The sequence below is a fragment of the Scardinius erythrophthalmus genome (assembly GCF_964197995.2).
Source record: "Scardinius erythrophthalmus genome assembly, chromosome: 10".
Classification (NCBI taxonomy): Eukaryota; Metazoa; Chordata; class Actinopteri; order Cypriniformes; family Leuciscidae; genus Scardinius; species Scardinius erythrophthalmus.
In genome coordinates this window covers 6789729-6809389 of record NC_138230.1, presented here as the reverse complement: position 1 = coordinate 6809389, position 19661 = coordinate 6789729, and the positions used below count along the sequence as shown (strand labels likewise).

The window sequence follows — 19661 nt, the reverse complement described above, 5'->3', positions numbered from 1 at the left end:
CAATTAAATTCTATTTCATTTAAATTTAATGTAGTATAAATTTAATTAAAAAAAGTTATTATGTGAAAGAAGCACATTAAAATGAAAAGAGAAATTAAACTGAGAGATGAAGTTCCAATATTTCACTTACATTTATGAAACCATCATTGCTTTGATTTCTCTTGTTTGTATAAAGCATGTGTTAAAGTGTGTAAAAGCGTGTATAAGTGTGTATAAGTGTGTAAAAGTGTGTAAAAGTGTGTTTAAGTGTGTAAAAGTGTGTAAAAGTGTGTTTAAGTGTGTAAAAGTGTGTAAAGTGTGTATAAGTGTGTGTAAGTGTGTAAAAGCATGTGTAAAAGTGTGTATAAGTGTGTAAAAGTGTGTAAAAGTGTGTAAAAGCATGTGTAAAAGTGTGTAAAAGTGTGTATACGTGTGTATACGTGTGTATAAGTCTGTATAAGTGTGTAAAAGCATGTGTAAAAGTGTGTATACGTGTGTAAAAGTGTGTACAAGTGTGTAAAAGTGTGTTTAAGTGTGTAAAAGTGTGTATAAGTGTGTAAAAGTGTGTTTAAGTGTGTAAAAGTGTGTAAAAGTGTGTATAAGTGTGTAAAAGCATGTGTAAGTGTGTATAAGTGTGTAAAAGTGTATAAAAGCATGTGTAAAAGTGTGTATAAGTGTGTAAAAGTGTGTAAAAGTGTGTATACGTGTGTATAAGTGTGTATAAGTGTGTAAAAGCATGTGTAAAAGTGTGTATACGTGTGTAAAAGTGTGTACAAGTGTGTATACGTGTATACGTGTGTATAAGTGTGTAAAAGCATGTGTAAAAGCATGTGTAAAACTGTGTATATGTGTGTAAAAGTGTGTAAAAGTGTGTGAAAGTGTGTAAAAGTGTGTAAAAGTGTGTAAAAGTGTGTACAAGTGTGTATACGTGTGTATAAGTGTGTATAAGTGTGTGTATAAGTGTGTATAAGTGTGTAAAAGCATGTGTAAAAGTGTGTGAAAGTGTGTGTAAGTGTGTGTAAGTGTGTAAAAGTGTGTGTATAAGTGTGTGTAAGACTCACAGAAGGCCAGCCAGGTGTCCCGCACCTGCAGATACACCTGCACATTGGTGGTGAAGCCCACGTTATTGAAGGTGGTGCTGGAGTTGGCCAGAGACATGTACTCATTATAACAGTACCAGATCCCTGACGGAGAATCACATAATCATTATCAGACACTTTATTAATATCAGTCATCAAAAACATCATCAGCTTCTTTCACCGGCCCGGAGTGCTTATATCAGCACATCTCAATCTGACTGACAGTATTCATTAACCCTTCATTAATCTTCAATTAAATCATGTGCAACCTTGTCATGATTCAACATCACAGTCAGAATAAACCAGATGTTTCATAGCAGCATTTTGTGCCGTGAGATTTTATGACAGAAAATATGCACGATTACACATATCTGGATATCGGGACAAAGGCTCAGATGAACAGCTCAGATATGGGATTTATCACTTGATGATGTCATAGTGGTTTAGAACACAATGTAACGAGTAGAAAGAAGCGATTAGAGTTTAGAGTAGAGTTTAGAAACACGCAGGGGATTTACCGAAGGCTCCGACCGCCAGAACGCCGACGATGAGGATCCAGATCAGGATCGGTGCGGTGAAGCGTAACAGCAGGAGGAAGAGGACGCTGACCACCATCGCGATCACCAGACCCCTGACACACACACACACACACACATTTAATTATTAATATTAATTTAGATTTTCATTATACTGTATGAGGGTTAGAGACTAAAAAATAACAAATAAACTAAACTAAAATATATTATAATATACATATAGTTTAAATGTACTAAAATAACTAAATATAAAATAAAAAAATATTAATATAATTTATTTAAATAAATTATATATATTTTTTTATATTTATATAATTTATTATATATATATATATATAAATAATTAAAATATTATTAAGAATAATAATTAAATTATCTAATAAAATTATGCATCTGCATGGAGTTGAAACTCAAAAGTCATTTTTTGAAAATGATTCAAATAAATATAAAAGTACGAATTTCAGTGCATAAAAAACTAAATATCAATATTTTTCCTCTGAGAAGATTTGTTGAAAGCTGTGAATGTTTCACTCGATCACGAGTGTGAGACGAGTGTGAGACGAGTGTGAGACACTACAGATGTGGACTCACGCGACGATCCACTGCCACGACTTGGCGAAGTCCTCGAAGATCCGCAGCCCGACGTCTTTGATGTTGAAGCCGTTGGTGATGTCGCTGTGGACGCAGAATCACGTCAGAACAAACGCTGAGCAGAAGCAGAGTCACACACACACACACACACACACACACACGCGCGCCCCATGGGAGAGTTGCTCTCTCCTTTGTAAAGCTGAGAAGACTTTACAAAACATTTGTTGAAGCTCACAAATGAAGCTCTGAGAAGCAGACAGACACACACACACACACACACACACACACACACACACACACACACACACACACACACACACAGACTAGAAGCTCTAAACGACTACAGCTACTCGTCCTTCACCCTGCAGAGAGAGAGAGTGACACTGATTCGACACAGACAGACAGATGATCAGGACGACACACACACACACACACACACACACACACACACACACACACACACACACACACACACACACACACACACACGTGTCTACTTCTACACATGGACACTATCTGTCAGTGACTCACTTGGACGCTCCTCCAGCACTGGACAAGAGAGACATGCGTCAGTAAACACACACACACACACACACCAGCATATTCAACTAAACTCCTCAGTAAAATGAGAAATGAGCTCAATTTGACAAAAACCTCCATCCTCACTAAAACAACATATACATAAAGCAAATCACACACTGTGACTGTAAGACAGGTTTAGTAGCAGGACTAGTGTGTGTTGTGACTCAGTCTATAGTTTTATCTGGCTGTATATAAACTGACACACGTCTACAGTCCATACACACTAATCTTTAATATACTGGACAGATCTAGTGCTCATGATGAGCAGAAGCTGAACAACACACACCACATGCAGACTTTAATGAGATGCACAGAAAATTAATTAGAAATAATGTGTGTAAACTCTTGATAAAAAAATGTATGTGTCATTTTAGTATTATTAATATATAATATTTTATAATATTTGTATTAGTATTGATATGTATAATGAATTAGTGTGTGTGTGTGTGTGTGTGTGTGTGTGTGTGTGTGTGTGTGTGTGTGTGTGTGTTGTGTGTGTGTGTGTGTGTGTGTGTGTGTGTGTGTGCGAGTGGGAGTGGGAGTGAGTGAGTGAGTGAGTGAGTGAGTGAGTGTGTGTGTGTGTGTGTGTGTGTGTGTGTGTGTGTGTGTGTGTGTGAGTGGGTGTGTGTGTGCGAGTGAGTGAGTGAGTGAGTGAGTGAGTGAGTGAGTGTGTGTGTGTGTGTATTTACCCTGTAGCATTCACGATCGCTGCCACAGACTGGTTTTGAGTCAATCCTGGAAGACTGAAGTTTCCAAGATTACCGGGATTAAACGCATCTCCTCCCAAACTGGGCAAACACCGTCCCAACACTAGAGAGACGGACGGACAGACAGACAGACGATGGTGAGGATATCAACGAGAGGAAGGAATAATGTGGTGTTCAGTGTCTTCATCTTCTGTCACTCACCAGAGGATGTCGGTGTGAAGTAATAAGGACACAACTCTTTATTTATGATGTCCATAGTCGACTGAAAGAGAGAGAGAGAGAGAGAGAGAGAGAGAGAGAGAGAGAGAGAGAGAGAGAGAGAGAGAGAGAGAGAGAGAGAGAGAGAGAGAGAGAGAGAGAGAGAGAGAGAGAGAGAGAGAGAGAGAGAGAGAGAGAGAGAGAGATCACACACTGTCAGAAAACCACAACACTGATCGCACTCATCTTTATTAGAGAGGATATTTATTCCTTTATTAAAGGTATAGATCATCAAAACACACACACTTCCTCACACACACACACACTCTCACACACTCACTCTCACACACACACTCTCACACACACACTCTCTCACACTCTCACACACACACTCTCACACACACACTCTCACACACACACTCTCTCACACACACACACTCTCACACACACACACTCTCACACACACACACACACTCTCTCACACTCACACACACTCTCACACACACACTCTCACACACACACTTACTAAAGTAGTGTCTTGCAGCTGGAAGGAAGGGACGCAGAACTCCTGTTTGAAATAATTGGCTGGTTTCGCGTTCGGTAAGTAGGCGAGAGGAGACAGAGCCCAGAACTCTGACGGACACGACTGCACACACACCTACAGCAGCAAACACACATCTACTGTCACACACAGATATCACCACTCATGGAAGGTTATTATTCAGATGTTGCTCTTTCAAACATCAGCATGTATATAAGAGTTTCCAGATAGTAAGTTTCAGCTTTGTCTCAGATGTTTCTCCTTGGGAGAAGTAAAGCAGACACACATGAGAACATTAATGTGGAGGAATGACTGTTTTTCCTCAAGAGAAAGCAGGAGCGGGAGACTTCGGCCGGTCCTTGATGAACCAGTGTTATTTTAGGATCATTGAGATACTATTATAGTTCTTTCTTATATTTTGAGTTCATGTTTATCTTTGTATTTTGTATTTTCATTTTATTTTTGTATTCAAGTTTTAGTAATTTTGTTGTGTTTTTGTCTTTTTTTATTACCGTAGTTTTAGTTTTTTTTTTTATATGTATAATTTTTATTTCAGTTTTAGTGATTTATTTATTTTAGTAAAAGACGTTTAACTAAATAAAAAATAGAAATGTTTCATACATATATATATATATGCAAACATAGTCAAAGTATATTATAGTATTTACACAGTCACTGCCTGGCAGAAACCTTGTATCTCCATATTTGGTCATTTTACATTACCATAGAGAGCCTAAGTCCCGCCCCTCCGCTTCCGGCTCATGGGACCTTAGTTCGGAAAAAATATGTATGGAAGTCAATGTCGAGAGACAACTTATCTTTTTATTCCGTCTGAACTGTGCCCTGAACTACACATATGATGTTTGTCAATTTAAAAGATAATTATGAAAGTCAAGAAAGTCGCAGTTTGTCATAAAACAGAAGAGTAACATTTAGTTTTATGTGAAAATCGCTCAATAAACTACATCTCTCGTCTCGCACTATGTACGTCACAAGATCCGTTGCTCGTATGTGTGTATTCTGGCTCAAAACACTCAGGCATGACGGCGTTACGTTACGATTATAATGTAAGACTACAGAAAAAATGTCAGACGTTAGCTTCAGTAAAGTTAGCTTCATTCATTGAGAGAAAAGGTATGACGTCGCATGTGCGCCTTCTGGGTTTGTAGTCTTTCTAATTACGTATTTTCACAGTCTTATACCTCAACAGTTTTACATCAAGCTGCGACTTTCTTGACTTTAAAATGTATCTTTTAAATTGACAAACATCATATGTGTAAATCAGGGCACAATTCAAACGAGATCAAAATATTTGTTGTCTCTCGCCATTGACTACTATACAAAATTTTTCCGAAATAAGGTCCCATGGTGGTCGACCGGAAGGGGAGGGACTTAGGCTCTCTATTGATCTCCCTTTATGTCTGTCTGTGGGTTTTGCAAACAGTTAACCAATGAAAAGCATTAAAAGAGCTTGTGACTAAACCTCATAACTCCATTGGCTCCTCAAACTGTCAGTCAAAGCTCGTAGCTCCGCCCACCTCTATTGTGAATGAAGTGCCACACACGGTTTGGAGCGTCTCTGCGCGTTTGCAAGGCAAAGGTAAATAAAGAACTGGTTCTTTGAACAAGTACAACATTTTCTTTAGTAAACGCAAATATTTAATGTATTTGAGGAGCGGAGAAGAGTGTCTCAGTCTAGCATTTGTCATTGAGTCATAGCTAGTTCCTAAATAGCCTGTAGCACTTCATCTTTAATAACATGAGATTTTGGACAAGTGATAGAGAAAACTGAGCGCACACATCGCTACAATACACTTTATAACCTGTACGTTGATGAATTGTAATGTGATGCACTTAATGCCTGTTCTAATGACGGACAAAACAAGTCTGATATTCACTGCTCATAAACCTCCAAACTCCATTCGAGCTTGACTTTGGTAAAATGTTAATAATATAATGACACATGCTGACCACATATAAAGCCACAATATCAACTCTGACAGTGCAGTTTAATTATTTACATGTTTCCATTCCCTGTGGTTTCTGCCCGACAGCAACAACAGTTAAATGTGATAGGCTAAATGTAAACATTATATTGTAATGCACACTTTACATCATTGACAGCAACTCAAATCCTAATCGCGTTTTAACAGTTCCACATGTATAATGCTTATTTAATATGCAAATATGCCACCCAATCACAGCAGAGGGCGTGTACACAGAAGTCTTAAAGGAGTCACGCCCCTTTTAAACGGAGCGTTCAAACCAAAAGCTCAAAAACAGAGTAGAAAATGACCAAGTTATGAGTGTTTGAGATGTAAAAGTGTCATGGACATCAGAAAACTTTATCAACCAGTAACAAACGCAGGTGATTTTGGATGGATCTGGCTTGTACCTGTGTGGTGGGACACTGGAGGCCCTGCAGAGCCGCTGCCATGATGTTGGTCGCTGTGGCGCATTTGAGGATGTCAAAATACAGGACACTGGGTTTATCCCTGAGAGACAGACAGACATGAGCATCCAAGAAACACAGACCAAGCCCAGAAGATCCCAGAACGACTGACGGCAAATCTCACTTGTTCTGTCCGATTCCGCAGAACATTCCCGTGGAGTTTCTGGGATAAAGCACGTGTCGAGGGTCTCCGTACAGCCAGGCTACAGGAATCAAACCATTTCACAGCAAATACACACATGTTAATTGCAGAAGAGCCAATAAATGCCTGTTCATTCAATCAGATTTCTGTGGCCACTCATGTTCTTAAAGGCAGTTCAATCCATCAGATTATGATCAATATTCAGAAATATTATCTTATCTGTCTGCACTGACACTATCAGATGAGAACCAAACATGACTCTCCACTTCATGTTGTCCATAACTACAGCCCTGAACCGTGGTAAGATCACTGTGACTGTAATTAGTTATGGTAAAGTCCTTAGACTCTAATTAGTGTTTGGCTTGATCTTCATTAGCTGTAGTTTGATCTCAGTTTAATGAGCTTTCACACACACAAACACACAGATGTCAAGAGGAAATGATGAAGATTTAGATGATAGACGTCTGTGATCAGACACACATGCCAAAACTCCAGATTATCAGGATATCAAAGCAAGTGCATTAAATAGCAGTTTAATGTAATGCAACATTTAAAGTGGAACCTTTTGTATTGATATTTTGTTTCTTTTTTTAATTTGTCTTAGTGTGAATTAAACTGGCCACATCAAAAAGGAAGTTGAGTGGCAGTTGTAAGAATGCATTCTGGGAAATTAAAGGTCACTTCCTAACATTCAAATTCAAACCGCAATTCTGCATTCGGTTTAAAAATGTCAAAATCAGGAAAAATTAAAAATGATGTTTTATGAAAATATGCTTTTAAGATTTGTTTTTGTGTACACCAATTCTAATCAGTTTTATATACAGATTATATATAGAGAGAGCTCAATAAACTTGTGTTGTGTTTACTCTGCAGAAATAATCACATTATGTTACCCATAACCCCCTGCTCTCTCCAGCATTTACATACAGAGGTCTATTTCCATAATGCTTTCGGGTCAGGGTAAACATGGCGTCAATCCATGACAGAGAAACAGGAGCTTACCCAGAATTCCCACCACCATGTACCCGACGATGACCAGCATGAACAGAATGCAGCATATGATGTCAGTACAGCTCCTACACACACACACACACACACACACACACACACACACACACACACACACACACACACACACACACACACACACACACACACACATAACATATAACAGAATGAACATATTATGCATCAAGAACAGTATTATTTATAGAATTTCATTAAGATTTTTTGTTGTTGTTGCATTGTTTGGCATAATTTTCATGACAATTACACATTAAATGATCATTACTGTAATAATGTATGACAAAAATAATAATGTATATTAGCTAATTTGAAAAGTGTTTTACATAATTTCATTGCTGCCTATTTTATTATGAAAACAATTTAATGTAAAAAAAACTAATGAAAATTATTATAATTAAAGCTGCAAGCAGCGATGGAAAGGGCCCTCGCACCCCTGCCACCGCCACCCGGCACCTTTAGGAAAGGCCTTAAGATTACACTCACCAAATTTGAAGAGGATCAGATCAAAACTGTAGGAGGAGTTTGTTAAAGTACAACATCAGGAAATGGCAAAAACTGCCCAAAATCTGAGAGGAAGTTCAAAATAGCTGACTTCCTGTTGTGTTTAGGGCTACGCTCCAAGAGACTTTTTTGTAGGTATTGGGTCATTACATGTATGTACCAAATTTCATACCTGTACGTGAAACGTCGAGCCGGGGCAAAATGTAGGGGCAATAATTAAGCCATTTTGCCCCACCCAATTTTGAAAACCATATCACACGTAAATTTTCACCACTTCTGAAGCGTGTGCAAAGTTTCATGATTTTTCGAGCACGTTTTGTATTTGCCACACTTCCTGCTACCAGCAGGTGGCGCTATTGCTATAACCAAATATGAGCATGGTCATGTGTTCAGGACAGGACTCTTATCAAACATGTGAAGTTTGGGGCAGATTGGAAATTGTATGCCTAAGTTACTGCAGGCTGTCTGTGGTTGCCTAGCAACATCAGAACTGCAAGCAACATTAATATTGAACTTATCTGATCATGCATATATCACCAAAAGGCCGAAATTGGGTGAACTAGTGCAAAAAATGCCCGTGCAAAATCAGTTTTTGTGTGTGTTTTTAGTAATTGTTGGTTTGGTGTGTGCTCATTGTTACAATTACACAGCAAAAGTTCAGTGACATTTTTATTTGTGCATGGTAAAAAGCACACAGTGAACTCCGAGAAAACGCTATGCTTGAGCAAACAGTTTGTGAATAGGCAACTACAAATGATGCCCGTGAAAGAGACTGTGAACGCATTGAATAGGATATGTTTAGTTGGTGAATAGCATAGGCTACTATTACACAGTAGCGACAACGTTAAGCGCACCAGAATGAAATATAATATTCAGAAGTAAACACTAACAGCATAGCTGACTTACAGATTCAGTTTACATCCACAAATGAATAAGCACCTCGATTCAGGGAGCAGTGCAAAGTGCCCGTGCAAAATCAGTTTTTGTGAGCTGATCGCCGTCAAAAAAGTTCAGGAGATATTTCTTGCGATGGCAATATGATCAAAAATAACTTTATATTGATTCAATGGATTAATAGCATTTTGAAAAAAAAAAAAGTCATGAATTTATTGCATTTTTGGGAAAAAATAATCCGTTTTTATAATAAATCTTAAAAAATTCAAATCCAGATTTTGATTTTCAATGTTGTTATAACCTAAAGATGCTATGTGAAAGTTTGAAACAGAAAATAGTGGTTTTCACACATTTAGTGGTTATCTCACATTCGAGAGATATGCGAATAACACACAGACAGACAGACGGACGTTTCTGTAATTTATAGATAGATGGATTTATCACGTTCGGGAACCAAACTATAATATTCAGAAGTAAACAGTGTAGCTGACTGAGTGTTTATGTCAGAATGTTTATTTTTAAACCACAGCCTTCTTGGGGCTTCTTTGACCGATACAACTCTCTAATGTCAGAATGTTTATTTTTAAACCACAACCTTCTAAAAATGATATATTTGATATCTTTTGCATTTCTCATCCAAACAATGTCAAACTTGGCACTGCACTTACTCGTGCCCGTGGCGAGACACCTGTCGAGTTTGAAATCAATCGGACTAACAGTTCGAGAGATATGCGAGGAACAGACACACACACACACAGACAGACAGACAGACAGACGTTCCTGTAATTTATAGATAGATGTTTGTCAGGCCGCCGAGGGCACACCCTTCGACGAAAACTCTAGATCTTCGCAATTTAACGTCACAAAGGCCTTAAGATTACACTCACCAAATTTGAAGAGTATCAGATCAAATCTGTAGGAGGAGTTCGTTAAAGTACAACATCAGGAAATTACGAAAAATGCCCAAAATCCAGGAGGAAGTTCAAAATAGCTCACTTCCTGTTGTGTTTAGGGCTATGCTCCAAGAGACTTTTCTGTAGGTATTGGGTCATTACATGTATGTACCAAATTTCATACCTGTACGTGAAACCAGGAGCCGGGGCAAAATGTGGGGGCAATAATTTACCGAATTTGCCCCCCCCAATTCTGAAAACCATATCACACGTAAATTTTCACCACTTCTGAAGCGTGTGCAAAGTTTCATGAGTTTTCGAGCATGTTTAGGCCCTCTAAAAAGCGATTCACTTTGGAGAAGAAGAATAATAATAAACGGAGCAAAAACAATAGGGTCCTCTCACCATCGGTGCTCGGGCCCTAAATATATTACAAAATGTAATTATAAAAAAAATGTCAATGTAAAAAAATCTAATGAAATTACAAATATAGAATTATAAAATGTAATTATTCTTTGTTTGCTGCCTAATTTATTCCAAAGAAATATAAAAAATATATAAATCATAATGAGAATTGTAATGGAATGGAATTATTCTATTTATACAAAATGGAATTATAAAAAAGTTTTAAACAATTATTTAACAATTATTCTGTATTGTTTGCTGCCTAATTTATTCTAATTATATATGTGTGTGTGTGTGTGTGTGTATTAGAATAAATTAGGCAGCAAACAATACAGAATAATTGTTAAAAACCTTTTTATAATTACATGTCAAGTCAACTTTATTTATATAGCGCTTTTCACAATACAGATTGTATCAAAGCAGCTTCACAGTATTAAATAAAATAGTACATCAGTGTTTGTTTCTGGTGTAAAACATCCACATATATATATATATATTTATTACATGGCTTGGCTGAATTCCAATGTAGAATGCGGTCTGTTATTTCTTGATAACAGACCGCTGCGAGCTATAACAGACCGTTGCCATGCAAAACAGCGCGTTGCTATGGACGCGGAACGGACTATTTTCTTTGGCGGAAGCAATACAATCGTTTTTAAAACAATAAACTCCTTTTTGAATCAATAATTTGTGTCAAATTATTTATTTATTTTGTAGGTAGCCATGTAATAAGCGGGATAATGTATAGAGAGGCGGTCGTTATAGCGAATAACAAGCCCTTCAGGCTGTCAAGACCCCTCCGCTTCGCGTCGGGTTCTCGTTCAGCCTGTCGGGGTTGTTATTCGCTATAACGACCGCCTCTCTATACATTATCCCTTACACATATACATATACATATATATATATATATATATATATATATATATATATATATATATATATATATATATATATATATATATATATATATATATATATATATATATATATATATATATATATATATATAATATACACACACATATATATATATATATATTAGTAAAAAAGAGATTGATAATAAATCTAGAATAATTACAAAATGTAATTAATCTGTATTTGTTTGCAGCCTAATTTATATATATTGTTTATAAAAGTAAATAATAACAAGATGATTCTGTATTTATCCACTTCCTTATTTATTCCAAGAAAATATCGATGTAAAAAAACATTATAAAAAAATTATAAATATAGAATAATTCCATCCGGATGTGTTGCTGTAATGAGAATCGTCATGAAACTAACGCCACGATGTAAAAACTATATGTGTGTGTTCTGTTAGGAATGAGGATGTGTGTGCTGACCTGTTGTGGATGGGGCCGCTGAACGAGGGGTCGTGCTTCACCGGGGCTCCTGGAAGACAGAGCGATCGCGTTACACTCATCGTGAGCGCTCTAATGAAGGAGAAGTGTCTGGCTTCCTCTCATTAAACCATTATAATGCGGCAGCACAAACACCAGTGTTGCTTCACTCACACACTTCAGTTCAAATCAACACAAGCTGAAGCCCAAGAGCTCAATAATGCATCAATAATAACACACAAATGTAAAGGTAACACTCAATAAGGTGTTGGTTGACATTAGTTAAGGCACTGTGAACTAACATGAACACACAATGAACAGCTGGATTTTTATTAACTAACATTAACAAAGATTAATAAATACAGTGCAGTATTGCTCATGTTTAGTTCATGTTAGTAATACATTAACTAATGAACTTTATTGTAAAGTGTAACCATTGAAAATTTACACCCTCAGACAACTGAAGACTGTTTCAGTGAATGTACAAGGCAAAGTGTGTATTTTATGTGCCGCAACTCCTGATTTGTTTGTATTTTAACACCATGTTTAATTATCTTTAGCGCTGGCGGTGTGACGAGTTCATCTGTGCTTTCCATGACGAAATATTTAATAGATGAAGCTCAGAATTCTTTCAGAAGGAGTGTCATGTAATCGACCCACATCACTGTATGTGTGTGTGTGTGTGTGTGTGTGTGTGTGTGTGTGTGTGTGTGTGTGTGTGTGTTTGTGTGTGTGTGTGTGAGAGTGTGTGTGTGTGTTTGTGAGTGTGTGTGTGTGTGTGTGTGTGTGTGTGTGTGTGTGTGTGTGTGCGAGTGGGAGTGGGAGTGGGAGTGAGTGAGTGAGTGAGTGAGTGAGTGAGTGTGTGTGTGTGTGTGTGTGTGTGTGTGTGTGTGTGTGAGTGTGAGTGTGTGTTGGTGTGAGTGTTTGTATGTGTTTGTGTGTGTGAGTGTGTGTTAGTGTGAGTATGTGTGTTAGTGTGAGTGTGTATGTGTGTGTGAGAGTGTGAGTGTGTGTGTGTGTGAGAGAGAGTGTGTGTGAGAGAGAGAGAGTGTGTGTGTGTGAGTGTGTGTGTGTGTGTGTGAGCGAGTGTGTGTGAGCGAGTGTGTGTGAGCGAGTGTGTGTGAGCGAGTGTGTGTGTGTGTGTGTGTGTGTGTGTGTGTGTGTGTGTGTGTGTGTGTGTGCATGTGAGAGTGTGTGAGCGAGTGTGTGTGTGTGTGTGTGTGTGTGTGTGAGAGAGAGTGTGTGAGCGAGTGTGTGTGTGTGTGTGTGTGTGTGTGTGTGTGTGTGTGTGTGTGTGTGCATGTGAGAGTGTGTGAGCGAGTGTGTGTGTGTGTGTGTGTGAGAGAGAGTGTGTGAGCGAGTGTGTGTGTGTGTGTGTGTGTGTGTGTGTGTGTGTGTGTGTGTGTGTGCGTGCGTGTGCATGTGAGAGTGTGTGAGCGAGTGTGTGTGTGTGTGTGAGAGAGAGTGTGTGAGCGAGTGTGTGTGTGTGTGTGTGTGTGTGTGTGTGTGTGTGTTGTCTGTGAGGGTTCGTCTCCTGCCGTCTGCAGTGTTTCATGTTAGTTTCACTCATAATGCTGAAGCTCTTCTACCTCCACAGTTCACATCATATATAAACAAGAGGAGATAATTTGAATATCATTTGAATTCAAAGATGGAGTCGAACTACAGCGAGCGCTTCTGCTCTGTTCCTCTGAAACCTGTTGATCAGGATCTCCTGCGAGCGGATCCTTCATCACACAGACTCGGATCGGCTCCTGCACTGGGGAACATTTGGTGCAGGGTTTGCTTTCAAACTATTTTCACTCAGAAATTGTTAGTAAATTTCACAGATAATTATGAAGAAACAGGAAGTTGATATAAAACACTCCAATAATCTAATTTACAACTTTGAAAAAAAGTTTTTTTACAGTGTGTTTATTTCTGTATGTTAATCCACATACATCTCAGATCATTTACTAGAGCTGCTTGTTTAATGCATTCACACTATGATTTGGGACTAATTCTAATTTTGAACACTATTTAGGACAGATAGTTTGTGAATTGGGATGCAACATCTCTTCTCTTCACTGATGATGTGGGCGGAGCAACCTGTCACTCACATGAGATCAGCCAATAGCAAACCACAACCATCCAATCAATTCCTCACAGCAAAATCAAGCCCCGCCCACATGTGTTCTCGTTCCAGAAGCGCTTCACTCGGATATACGTCACAATAGAGAAGAGAAGACGAGCCTGTTTCACGTTGACTTCAATCCCGATTCTAAACGTAACGCAACATGTTCAAAACGTTGAGGAAGAAAAAAAGGATCTGATCCGAATCCGTTTTAATCTTTGATCTTAAATGCTAATAACCTCCAGAACTCTGTACGGTGTAAAACATTAACTTTCTTCATAAACTTAAGGTACACGGGAAATGTGAAGCTGTAAATGAGTGGAGGAAGTCACAAGAGAATACAGGAAAGTGTTTCTTCAAAGCTCCTGACCACATGATTCATGAGCCACAGAATATACAACCACAACACACACTCCATTACAGCACAGATTCATTACATTTCAGTCTCTTCTGCTCAGCAAAGCTGCGTTTATTTGATCAAAAATACAGTAAAAATCTGAAATATTATTGCAATGTAAAACAGCTGTTCTCTATGTGAATATACAGTAAAGTGTAATTTATTCCTGTGATCAAAAATGAATTTCCAGCATCATTACTCCAGTCTTCAGTGTCACATGACCCTTCAGAAATCACTCTAATATGATGATTTGATGATCAAAACACATTTATGATTATTATCAATGTTGAAAACAGCTTCATATTTGTGTGGAAACTGATACATGTTATTTTTCAGAATTCTCTGATGAATAGAAAGTTCAAAAGAACAGCATTTATGTGAAAGTAAGATTATAAATGTCTTTACTGTCACTTTTGATCATTTTAATGTGTCCTTGATGAATTAAAGCATTAATCAACTCTCACTGAGACCAATCTCTTATAAGACACACACACACTGAGTTCTTGCCATGACAACATATTTCTGTCAGACCAACCAGTTTCTCAAGCTTTTTATGTACAATCCAGGATCGTGTTACACTAAACACACACACACACACTCTCTCAGTTATTTACCTTCAGGACAGAGAACATTATGAGAAGTTTATAGCATCGCGTAAAAGAAAGGGTGTGTTGTAGATTTTATATGTGGTTTTATCATGTGGTGTTCATTGTGTGAAGCATTACAGAGGTTCACACACACACACACACACACCCTGATCAGAGATCACACACAGATGCTTACAAGCATGCGTGGAACACAACGAGAAACCTGAATTTAATTAGCAAAAAACTGTGAACTGTAATTGGCCTGAGATGCGTGTGCGAAACCTGACAAACCTCAAAGTCAAAAATGATCCATTACTAATGTTCTGTTAGTCTGTAGTTACTATAATGAACTTAAAGTCATGATGAAAAAGATCTTCCGTATTGTAGCGCACATCTCAGTTAAACTGATCATTGGAAAAGATAGAATGTGGGGCGGAGACTTGGTTATATTCGGAGGTTGTTGATTGGATCGTGAGATGTGGGCGGGGCATTAAAAAATGTAGGCGGGTCTGAATTGTGAGTCTGCAGTGGGTTTTAAGAAAGGGGCGGGGCTTAAGTGAACTAAACGATTGGCGAAGTGAAGTATGTCGTTTTACAGGATAATCTTAATAACATTTTGATCAAAAATTGAGATTAAAAACCATGTATTCATGGAAGAATCATTCACAGTTAGATCAATAACATCCATTTAGAAAATAGGATGGATTTCATTTCACGCCAACTTTAAAACAACTCTGACAAATTAAATCTGACAAAACTTCCCTTTGAGGACATTTGGGATCTAATTTGAAAGTCGATTCATAAATCAAGCAATTTTTATTTTTATTTTAACACGCAGAACAGTTCCAGGGTTCAGGTGTGGGGGTGTGTACAGAAATGATAGCTTTATATATAAACAATAAAAGTGTTGGTATGTCCCTATTTAACTACAGGTTCAGCAGGTGTAAAACTGAGTCAGCCTATCTTTCAGGAAACTATTTCAAATTATGTGCACAATCCAACACAACCAGCTAATTAAGTGCTAAAATGAGGTCAATGCCTTCCTTGTCTGAAACACAAGGGCAATGTGAGTGTGTGTTTATGATTATGTGATTCTTCCTGGTTTAAATGTTGACCAACAGGCTTGTTACCCAGTAACTGAACCTCCAGAGAAATGTCTTATCTCCAGCGTTCTCCGACTGAAGCGTGCCGAGTGACCAGGAAGAACAAATACCCGTGATCATCTGGCACAAACAGCTTTCTATGCTGGCCTGTGTACTAAGACACACACGGTTCACATTTTTGCTGTTGCTCAAAGACACACAGGAAGAAGAGCATTGAGTAATTTGTAACAGAAACACGAGAACTCGTGCTCTGCCGTTCCTCAAGAATGATGAAGACGTGCTTATCTATCATAGCATCATAAAGCATGAATATGAGCTCTTTCCCATCATGGCATCATAAAGAAACACACATGCGCTCAGGATCAGCTGTAACTTCACAGTGAACGCAGATATTCACAGATCGTCCCGTCAGAAGAAAGGCTTTAGTGGATGACCGGCTGGTTTCGAGTGTTCAGGTCTGTTTAACCGAAGGGCTGGACCATCTTTTGCACAAGCTCAACTTTTACAAAACAAATTTGCAAGAGTCACTGTGAATACATATACATGTTTACTTTACTTAACTAAATGAGGACATGCCAGAGTATCTATAAATGATATTATTAATTACAAAAGACAATCAAATAATTCTATTTCTATGACTTCTGTTACAGTACAATATATATATATATATATATATATATATATATATATATATATATATATATATATATATATTCCACAAAAACACGACATATCCAACAATTGTGTTTTTTAAGCCTAGAAATAAATACAATAAAAATATTAAATTAAAAATAAAGTCTTACAAATTCTTGGAAAATTCTATAGTTAGTTAGTTAGTTAGTTATTATACATATACAAAATATTTCAGAATATATATATATATATATATATATATATATATATATATATATATATATATATATATATATATATATATATTCTGAAATATTTTGGAGCTCAGGAAAACTAGAAAAAAATACTATGGATTCACTACAGAATTTTCTAAGACTTTTAAAGATTTTAATTTATTATTATTGTTGTTTAATTTTATATTTTAATTTGCTTAATTTCCAGGCTTTAAAACACAACTGTTGAATTCCCTGATATTCCACGATCTTGTAAACTTTGTTTACTATGAATCAGTTTTCAACTTGAGGACGACCCCAGATCGAGGGAAACAATGAAAGATAACACATCATCACGGCTGTCTATGATATATTGATTATAGGGCACATATCGAAACACTCAAACACACATGACATGGTCAGCCTGTTGCATTATAGCATTCTTCTCCTGAGAAATGCTCCAACTGTAGGACTCAGAAATACACCCATAGTTACAGCTGGCAAATTCAGAAACTGTCTTACCATACTCCGAGTTGTTTTGTTGCGCTTCTTCTGTTTCCTCTCGTTTCTTTCCGCCCATATTTTCACTTTACGGTCATGTGTTTTAAATAACAAGCGTGTGAATGATCTCGAGCTGTTTCACTGCACGGCCGCGTTCATCTGAGGCGATAAAGCCCAGTCTCAGCGCGCGCGGGGGTTAGTTTCAGAGCTGCTGTATTGTCTGTAAATCTTTAGAGTAACTAAGCACTGTAATGACGTCACACACGGCACCTGCCACTGCGCGCACCTCTGGCTCACCTGGATGCGCGCTCACGCTCCCATGCACGTCCTTCGCACACGCGCGCGTCCTCTACCGGCGGTGGCTGTTTATATCACAGCGGGAGTTATCAGAAACTTGTGGAGAAAAGAAAGTCATCAGGTTTCTCTGTTAAACTGTGTTTTTGTCAACTATTAACGACGTTTTAAACAAATCTCTAACATTTTTTCAGGGTTCTCTGTTAAACTGTATTTTGTCAACTATTAACAATGTTTTTAAAACAAAACGCGGATATTTGTTGTGATGGATCTTTAATAAAATGACACATTCATAATCAAATAATAATACAACGTACATAATACAAAATAAATAAAATAATGAAGTGTTGTGTCGATGTGTTTTCCTGTATAAAGGTGCGGTCACGTTTACTGTTGTTCGTTCGGCGAATATTCGATCGTGAATCTCGCGTGAAGTGAACCCGAGAGATTTCACATCTTCTTCAGTCGGTCTCCTGAAATAGAAAAGCTGCTTGGTTTGGAAGTTTCGAAATTTTCAAAACAACGAAAACGCTGTTTAAATTATTCACATTTAACATTTATGTGTAAATATAGGCTACTCTATATTTACATTTATATATTTTTTAACTCGTAAAGTTTAAACAAAATAATTATAAAATATAACTGGCACAGTTTCTGTTTATAATATTATTTTCATCATTAGCCTCATATCAACATAATAGACTGATGACCTTGAGTTGTTGATTTCTCTGTACAGTAATGCTTACTCTTATCAGTCATTACCGTCATGACTCATGTATTACAGTCTGTACAGTGAAATGAGTAATACAAATCACTTAATGACACACTTAAAGACTGAAAATGTAGGTCAGCGCATGGAGAAATAATGTAGGAAATATCTAACACCATCTACAATTCCATATATATTTTTTTTTTAAACTGTTAACTGTCACCCCCCTTTTTTTGAGAAGACATGAAAATGCACATTTCGAACTTAAATGGTTGTAATTAAAGAATGCTTTGGAGTATAGACATACAATTGGCCTTGTTTTAAAGAAGACATTTGGCAGATTTTTGTAGAAGTGAAATAAATTAAGAAAGTGAAACAGAAAAAAAGTTATAGCAGTTTGAGTTTATGGAAATGTAAAATGTAAAAAAAATAATTATTCATATTTTATATAAAATATATATTTTTAAAACCTGGATGACTCTAAAACTGCAAAGAAATCAAAGTCAAAAATCTGAACAAGTTGTGTTTCAAAATTTAGGTTGATATCTCAAAAAATGAGCTTTCAGTAAGATTTTGTTTGGGCGCAGTACCAAACATTTTCACTAGGTGACAACTAGACTCCATTACTGCCCATATAAGGACGCCTCTATTTCCATATGTGGTTTGAGTGATCATCTGAACCATTATTTCCACAATTTTCATACAATTTATGAAGTAGACATTCTATTCAGAAGTAATATGGGAAGTTTGGCAGATTTTGATATGAATTCAACCTCTAAGAATCACATAAAAATGTTCCTTGCTATTTCAAAATAAAGGTCTGAACACGCCTTAGGAATATGAAAATTGTCTTGTTGCAAATTGATAAATTACGGCTCCTCTGTAATTTATTTTGAAAATCAGTCACCAAATATGAAAACTAGAGATTGTAAGCTTTCAAATGATATATAGTATGTCAAGATTAGTTTAGGTTTAGTATAGGATATTACTGTTTTAAATATGTAATGAATTTGGGCCCACCAGTGGGCCCGTGACAGTTAACAGGTTGGCATCAGTTATTTACAAGAAGATAAGTGCATATAGCAATAGCTTCCTTATATTTACACAAAGTCCACTTAGCAAAAACTTCCTTCTATTTACACAGTCCACATAGCAATAGCTTCCTTCTATTTACACAGAGAGAAAATAGAAGTATTTTCTTAGTGATATGCTATCTACACCAAGTGAAAATAGCGACAGATTGTTA

The 19661-nt window shown here is 37.1% G+C and overlaps 1 protein-coding gene across 1 annotated transcript in view; it reads right to left on the bottom strand.

Annotated features, from left to right (window-relative positions):
- slc44a4 (solute carrier family 44 member 4) overlaps positions 1–17707 on the bottom strand; it is a 25723-nt gene extending 8016 nt beyond the window's left edge. Inside the window, exons 1-11 of the mRNA XM_081377532.1 lie at positions 17434–17707; positions 11870–11918; positions 7810–7883; positions 6790–6868; positions 6609–6708; positions 4199–4330; positions 3676–3736; positions 3457–3577; positions 2186–2269; positions 1577–1689; positions 1041–1163 (exon numbers count right to left, since the gene is read on the bottom strand). Of these exons, the coding sequence (XP_081233658.1) occupies positions 1041–1163; positions 1577–1689; positions 2186–2269; positions 3457–3577; positions 3676–3736; positions 4199–4330; positions 6609–6708; positions 6790–6868; positions 7810–7883; positions 11870–11918; positions 17434–17491 (994 nt within the window). The 5' untranslated portion in view covers positions 17492–17707. The remainder of the gene's footprint in view (positions 1–1040; positions 1164–1576; positions 1690–2185; positions 2270–3456; positions 3578–3675; positions 3737–4198; positions 4331–6608; positions 6709–6789; positions 6869–7809; positions 7884–11869; positions 11919–17433) is intronic.
- Positions 17708–19661: the final 1954 nt, after the last annotated feature.